The 7,427-nt window shown below is 49.8% G+C and overlaps 1 protein-coding gene across 1 annotated transcript in view; it reads right to left on the minus strand.

Moving 5' to 3' along the window:
* The window catches only part of LOC123142293 (bidirectional sugar transporter SWEET14-like), a 3,484-nt gene extending 1,169 nt beyond the window's left edge, over positions 1-2,315 (minus strand). The window contains exons 1-4 of the mRNA XM_044561274.1: positions 2,307-2,315; positions 1,763-1,921; positions 1,540-1,659; positions 1,359-1,451 (exon numbers count right to left, since the gene is read on the minus strand). Of these exons, the coding sequence (XP_044417209.1) occupies positions 1,359-1,451; positions 1,540-1,659; positions 1,763-1,921; positions 2,307-2,315 (381 nt within the window). The remainder of the gene's footprint in view (positions 1-1,358; positions 1,452-1,539; positions 1,660-1,762; positions 1,922-2,306) is intronic.
* Positions 2,316-7,427: the final 5,112 nt, after the last annotated feature.

Genomic DNA, 7,427 nt, shown 5'->3' on the forward strand with positions numbered 1-7,427 from the left:
AGAAGAATGGAAAGTGTGAAAATCAAGAAAGAAACAACGAAAAATAAAGCAAATCGATGAAAAACAAGAAAGAAACAAATAAAACCAAAGCGCAAATAACACGAAGAAAAAAGAAGGAAAATAAAAAAGCTCAGTGCAAGCCCAGAAAGAAATTAATAAAGCAAAGAAAAAACCGAATGAAAATAGAGAAAGAAACTAAGAAAACCGTTGAAAAACAAAGAAAAACAAAAAAAAGTTAAAACAAAGGAAGAAACAAAGAAAACCGTTGAAAAACAAAGAAAAACAAAATAATAATAAAAAAAGGAAGAAACGAAGAAAACAGTTGAAAAACAAAGGAAAAACAACAATCTCTTTTCCCTCGAGTTGGCTGCGCCTACTGTTTGACCACGAACCCGACAGTGCCTCAAAGTCTTGCAGCGCTACCAGCAGCGAGGAGATGTAGATCTATCCCTGGTTGCTCCCTTTTTGCCAAATTATTTTATATTAAGTGTGCACTGATGAGCTGGCCCATTACTGCGGACACTTCAGGCGAGAGCTTCTTCCATCTCGCCATAAGCGAGATATAGCTATCACGGAAAAGAAGTGAGGTGAGGCGAGTCGGACGCGATAAGGACCCATCTCAGTCCGGCCCATATAAAGCCCAGCACATCCAAAAGGAAACACATGCGTACTGCTCGCGTTCCTCTAAAAGAGAAAGCCAAAAGAAAGACACAGTAGTGTGTAGTTATGCCAGGATGGTCCTGCAAAGGCGGATTGAGTAAGCACACGCGGAAAGTTGGAGCTAGTTTACAGTTTTGCCGCCGAAAGAAACGCTGAGAAAGGCAAGCAAAGCCATTTTAGTATAAGTACGATTCCTTGCAATTCACTTAATAATTTCGTACAAGAAAGTGGGATTTTTTTTAACTAGACCGTTACATCGAAATAATCGGATAGTCGATACTAATGAATATACGAACTAACACTTTGCAAGAAATGCAACATTAACGGTGGAAATCACACGCCCCCACCTCATGTCATGTCTTAACTGGATGCGTACGTCCATGACACTACCGGAGCCTGGATCAGCAAAGGTCTCAGGCAAGCCCAAATAGCTACACTACCGTGAGTGCTAAGAATCTCTCCACCACACCAGCCCCAGGAGAGGATCTGGCTGCATGGGGCTTGCCTGCCTAGACATGCTCGACATTGGTTGCCATGTCAACCTTCTCAACGCTGAGCTCTTTGGTGTCGCCGCTGGCACAAGCCATGATGTTCTCCTTCGTCGGTGGCTGGACGGCAGCAGGCATGTAGAGCTCGATGGAAGCCGCCGGGCCGAGCTTAGCGACGTTGATGACGTGCTCAGGCAGGGGTCCATCCACCTCCTTTGGCGCCGGCGTGGGCGTGGCGTCGCAGTAGAAGGCGTAGAGCCCCATCTGGATCACCCCGAAGGCGAACCCGAGGATGTTGGGAAGCTGCATGTGAATCAACACCAACACTAAAATCAAATAACAAGATATTTGAGTTAGGAATTGAGAGGTTTTGTTTGTGTTGTTCACGTACAGCGACATATTTGTCCTTGATGAGGAGGCCGTAGAGGAACCATACTACGGCGTTGACTGTGAGGGAGAGGGAGAGTGAAAAGGGCATGAACTCCACACTCCGGGTGAGCACCACAAGACGCTGCACATCAGTCGACGATCCATGGATTATAATCCAGCAATCATGGTGGATCACTGCTACCAAATATGCGAGAGAGAGGCCGGGTGGGTGGCTGGGTGCTCACTATGATGGTGAGGGGTGCCACGAAGACGCTGACGGAGAAGCCGACACAGACCCACCAAAGCATGACGATGCGCTTCTCACCCCCCGCTAGCAGCAGGGTCAGGAGCAGGATGAGGCCGAACACACCCACGTTCACGAGGAGGAGGATCTTTGCCTGTGCCTGCGGATATCAGAGGGTACCGTCGGTGATGAGTCCACCGATTTTGCTAAGACCGGAGGAAGCCCATCGAGCACACACAGGTTTTGCCAGAACCGTTTGGCCGTGTAGGGTCGTCACTGTAGTGACACCGTGTCGATGCAGTCGTGCCGTCCTGGATGACGCAGTCATCGCCGTCGTCGAGGTTACGTCTTGTAGAAAAGTCTGTCAAAGGACGCTAGGTGTCCATCTTGTGGGCGAGGCGATAGCGGTGTGTTGACGAAGATGTTGTTGAAGATCATGTTGATGAAGACCTTGGTGATCAAGTGTCGGCGATAACGGTGTAGCCCGGAAATGACGAAGCGGGTGCTTGGGCCAGGCCACCGCGACGAGGTGGCATGGTAGCAACCGAGGCCATGGGTGGTGGATGCCAGCAGTTAGGCGGTCACAAACTAATGATTCCGGCGGCAGCTATGATTCCGAGCAGATCTGAATTGGTGGTTGTCCTCCTCCTCCTCCCCTGTCGAAGAACAGAACAACATAGCGTAGGCAGCCCCCCTCCCTCCGCTCTCACATACTACTATCTAATACTCCATCTTCCTAAAATAAGTGTCTAAACTTTGTTCCAACATTAGTACAAAGTTGTACTAAGATTGAAACATTTACATTGTGATGGAGGGAGTAGTTTGAAAGGCGTAAACGAACAATTCCATGTGTAGCAGAGCCACGTGTATCACCTCAAGAAATAAACAGGCACTCACTACACAAATCAGTGCACCATTTTTTTTGAAACCTATTGAAGGTGAAGTTTCGGGCAAACTTTCAGAAAATGGAACATAAATATTAAGAAATACACCGGAATATAGAAACACAAAAGGAACAATTTAGACGGGGCGCTCGCATATGTATTCACCAAGGTACGTCTGTCTTAATCAAGCTATAAATTCACTTTTGACAATGTTGTTGTACAACTGATCCTGGCTATACTGTTAAGAGAAAGAAAAATGTGCGCCGGGCAATCGCTATTCGGATGCCGGCGGCGGCCGCGGCGTCATCGCCGGCTGTGCAGGTGATCGGGATCTCGGCGGTGCAGGCGAACCGTTTGAATTGCCTCCTGGGCCGCGAGCTGGGAGCGCGAGTGGATGGGCCGGCTCTGAGTGAGTTGGGCCAGAGATTGGATGGGCCGGGGTTAGCTGGGTATGTGGCCCAGGCTAAACCGATCCCTATACCTCTTCGCTGCGCCACCCCATGCACGACTCCGATCGTTTCTTCTCCTGTGAATTCGCCGTCGTCTCAGGCTAGGGTTCCAAGACGCGGCAAGCCGGGGTTCCGTGCGTGTGGTTCTGGAAGAGCCAGGCACATCCCTCCCCTCGTGGCCATGGCTGGCCGCGGGGCTGCTGCGCCGCCGGGCAAAAATCCCGCGACGGGTGGAGCCGGGCGCGGTGGGACTGCTCCGCCGCCGGGTGCTGGCACCGGGCGTGCTGCCCCGGCTATGTCTGGCCCTAGGCCGCAGGTGGGTGACGAGGTGGCACATGGCGCCGTAGGGCGCGGCGGTGGTTTCCCGGGCGCTCGGCCTCCGGTGCAGGTTGCGGTAGCGCAGCCGGCGGCGGGTCGGGGTGGAGTGAACTACGCTCCTCGTCCACCGATGCAGAACTCGGCTACGGTTTGCTGCTGCGGGCAGGGGTGGTACCACCCAAGGACCGAGGCCGCCGCCCCCAGCCACCGGCCTTCAACCTCGGGCGGCGCCGCCTCATTACGTCGCGAGGCCGCCGCAAAAGTGACCTGGTCCGGTGCAAACTCCGACACTGACGCCTCAGAACGGGGTGCGAGGTGATGGTGGACCGCCCCAGGGACAATGGGGTGATGATGGATATGATGCATATGGTGATGTCCAGCACCGTGGTTCCTCATCGACAGGTGGTGGCCGCGGGTATGCTTGGCAGAGTGATGGCTCAGCTGAGAGGCCGTTTTACGGTCCGCCGGGTGGTTTTGTTGAGGGGGTGTCTGGCCCTAACCATCGGCAGCGAGGTGGATACCGTGGCTCTCGTGGTGGTAGAGTGGGTCGGCTCCGTAACCGTCAGCATCCTCCGCCTGTTGTCGTCGAGCCGACGGCCTCCGTGGGGGGGGGGGATCCCGGACATACGTCCGCTCTGTCTGGACAGGCGATGGAGGTGGTGACTGCGCTGGCCAATGCGGAGGTTCCTGAGACTGGGACCGTAGGGACGGGCTCGGCCGAGGCTGCGGACAGGTCTGATTCTGATAGGGCGTCCAAGTGGGCGCGTAAGAAAGAGAAGATGCTTTGTTACCGATGTGGCCAGAGGGGCCACTTTATTGCTGAGTGTGTGGCGGAGCTATGTGATACTTGCGGCAAGCCAGCGCATGCTTCGGGGGAATGCCCGATTCTTCGTGATCAGATGCCGACTATCACTATGTATGGAGTGTACTGCGCTGAGCTGATGTTCTTTGAGTCTCCCAGTGCGAGGGAGATCCTAGAGGAGGCACGGAGCTTGACCACTAGGGTTGTGAAAGTAACCAAAGGTGAGGTCTCTGAGAATCAGATTGTGCAGAGGCTCAAGGAGTTAGCTCCTGATGACTTCCAGTGGGACCGTGTTAGTATTGAGGCCAATATGTTTAAGGTGGGTTTTCCTTCTTTTGAGGATTGGCAGAGGGTTCTGAGCTTTGGGTTGTGTAGAGTGCCTGACACTGAGTGCATCCTGGAGTTCCATGAGTGGAAGAGGGTTGAGCCTCAGGGTAAGCCTCTTACTCAGGTCTGGTTGCGTTTCTCCGGGGCTCCCTCGAAGCCGATGCAGAATGCTTGAGTCGTTGCTAGCTTGGGAATCTTGGTCGGGAAACCCGAGAGAGTGGATATGGCCTTCACCCGAGCTCACGGAGTGGCCCGTTTACTGGTGAGTGTTCTGGATATTGAGTTTGTGCCTGATGTGGTTAAGTGGACATATAGGGGCCAGATATTTAATCTTGAGACTGAGTTTAAGGATGCTGATCTCTTCGCCGAGGCCATTAATGGATCTGATGTTGACATGCACGAGGGTGACGACGACCCGGGTGCTAAGGAGGCGCCTGTGGACGAGGCTGGACGCGAGGTGACTAACGGGTCGGCGCCCGTTCCTCACACGCCCGGAAACGGGGCGGCACCATCTTCTACGGTGCCTATGAGTTCCTTGAGATTTGGGTCGTTTGAGCCAGCTTCTGCTCCCCCCCGACTCTGGAGTGAGAGGGTGGAGTCCGATGATGCGTGGGAGCGCGCGCTGCCTGCCTGCGCTACGGTTCCAATGACTAATGCCTACACAAAAATTGCGAAGAAGAATGGCAGTTGATTGCTTTCGAGTAGATCTATTTTGAGCATTGCAAATTCTATACCAAGCATCTTTGAAATTTTCTCCATCCCTTTGTTTAAAATTGAGAACCTTGTTATCGGGAGTGTTAACAATGATGGAGGACTAGCCATGAGAGCAAGACAAGCGATCAAACGCACGAGCACACAATAAGCGAACGAAGAAGACGAACGGAAGAGGGGCGAAGAAAAGGCAAATATTTTCGAAAATCATTTTAGAAGTGGGGGAGAGGAAAAAGAGAGGCGAATGGCGAATAATGTAACACAAGAGATGAGAGTTTATGATGGGCACTTGGTATGTCTTGACTTGACGTAGATCTCCCTGGCAACGGCTCTAGAAATTGGTAAGTTGATGGGAAGCAAATCTTGACTTGGCGTAGATCTCCCGGCAACGGCGCCAGAAATTCTTCCTGCTACTTCTTGAGCTTGCGTTCATTTTTTCCTTGAAGAGGAAAGGGTGATGCAGGTGAGTAGAGATAAGTATTTCCCTCAGTTTGAGAACCAAGGTATCAATCCAGTAGGAGACAACGCATAAATCACCAGTACCTGCACAAACAATCAAACAACTTGCACCCAACGCGGTAAAGGGGTTGTCAATCCCTTCACGGTTACTTGCAAAAGTGAGATCTGATAGAGATAGATAAATGGTAAAGTAAATATTTTTGGTATTTTCGGTTTATAGATCGGAAAGTAAAAGATTGCAAAATAGTAGATCAGAAAATTATATGATGGAAAATAGACCCTGGGGCCATAGGTTTCACTAGAGGCTTCTCTCAAGATAGCAAATAATACGGTGGGTGAACAAATTACTGACGAGCAATTGATAGAAAAGCGCATAGTTATGACGATATCTAAGGCAATGATCATGAATATAGGCATCACGTCCGTGTGAAGTAGACCGAAACGATTCTACATCTATTACTATTACTCCACACATTGACCGACTCCTGCCTGCATCGACAGTATTAAGCTCATGAAGAACAAAGTAACACATTAAGTAAGATCACATGATGTAGAGGAATTAACTCAAGCAATATGATGAAAACCCTATTTTTTTATCCTCGATGGCAACAATACAATACGTTCCTTGCTGCCCCTACTATCACTCGGAAAGGACACCGCAAGATTGAACCCAAAGCTAAGCACTTCTCTCATTGCAAGAAAAACCAATCTAGTTGGCCAAACCAAACAGATAGTTCGAAGAGAATTACAAAGATAACAAATCATGCATAATAGAATTCAGAGAAGATTCAAATAATATTAATTGATAAGCTGATCATAAATCCATAATTCATTGGATCTCGGCAAACACACCGCAAAAAAAGTATTACATCGAATAGATCTCCAAGAACATCGAGGATAACATGGTATTGAAAATCAAAGGGAGAGAAGAAGCCATCTAGCTACTAGCTATGGACCCATAGGTTTGTGGTAAACTACTCACGCTTCATCGGAAGGGCAATAGAGTTGATGTAGAAGCCCTCCGTGATCGAATCCCCCTCCGGCAGGGTGCTGGAAAAGGTACCTAGATGGGATCTCACGGGTACAGAAGGTTGCGGCGGTGGAAAAGTGTTTTCGTGGATGCCTCTGGTGGTTTGGGCATATTTGGGAATATATAGGCGAAAGAATTAGGTCAGGAGGGTCACGGGGGCCCACAAGGGTGGGGGCGCACCCTCCGTCCTTGTGGCCGCCTCCTGCCTCCTCCGACTTCATCTCCAAGTCTCCTGGTTGTCTTCTAGTTCAAGAAAAATCATCGCGAATGTTTCATTCTATTTGGACTCCGTTTGGTATTCCTTTTCTGCAAAACTAAAAAACAAGAAAAAACAAAAACTGGCACTGGGCTCTAGATTAATAAGTTAGTCCGAAAAATAATATAAAATAGCATATTAATGCATTTAAAACATCTAAAAAGATAATATCATAGCATGAAATAATAAAAAATTATAGATACGTTGGAGACGTATCATCACCCAGCCTTTTATTACCTCTGGATCGCGCGGCCCTGTCTTTTCCTTTTCTCAGACGAAAATCAAAATCACAAACCGCGCACATATATCCAATCCAATACAATACCAATCTCCAACGGACCAAACATGCATGGACACGGCTCCTTGAATCACAAATTAGCAAGCCTGTCCCCTGGACCCAAAACGCACACGCACGCACCGCGTGTATGTT

Source organism: Triticum aestivum, chromosome 6D (genome assembly GCF_018294505.1).
Source record: "Triticum aestivum cultivar Chinese Spring chromosome 6D, IWGSC CS RefSeq v2.1, whole genome shotgun sequence".
Classification (NCBI taxonomy): domain Eukaryota; kingdom Viridiplantae; phylum Streptophyta; class Magnoliopsida; order Poales; family Poaceae; genus Triticum; species Triticum aestivum.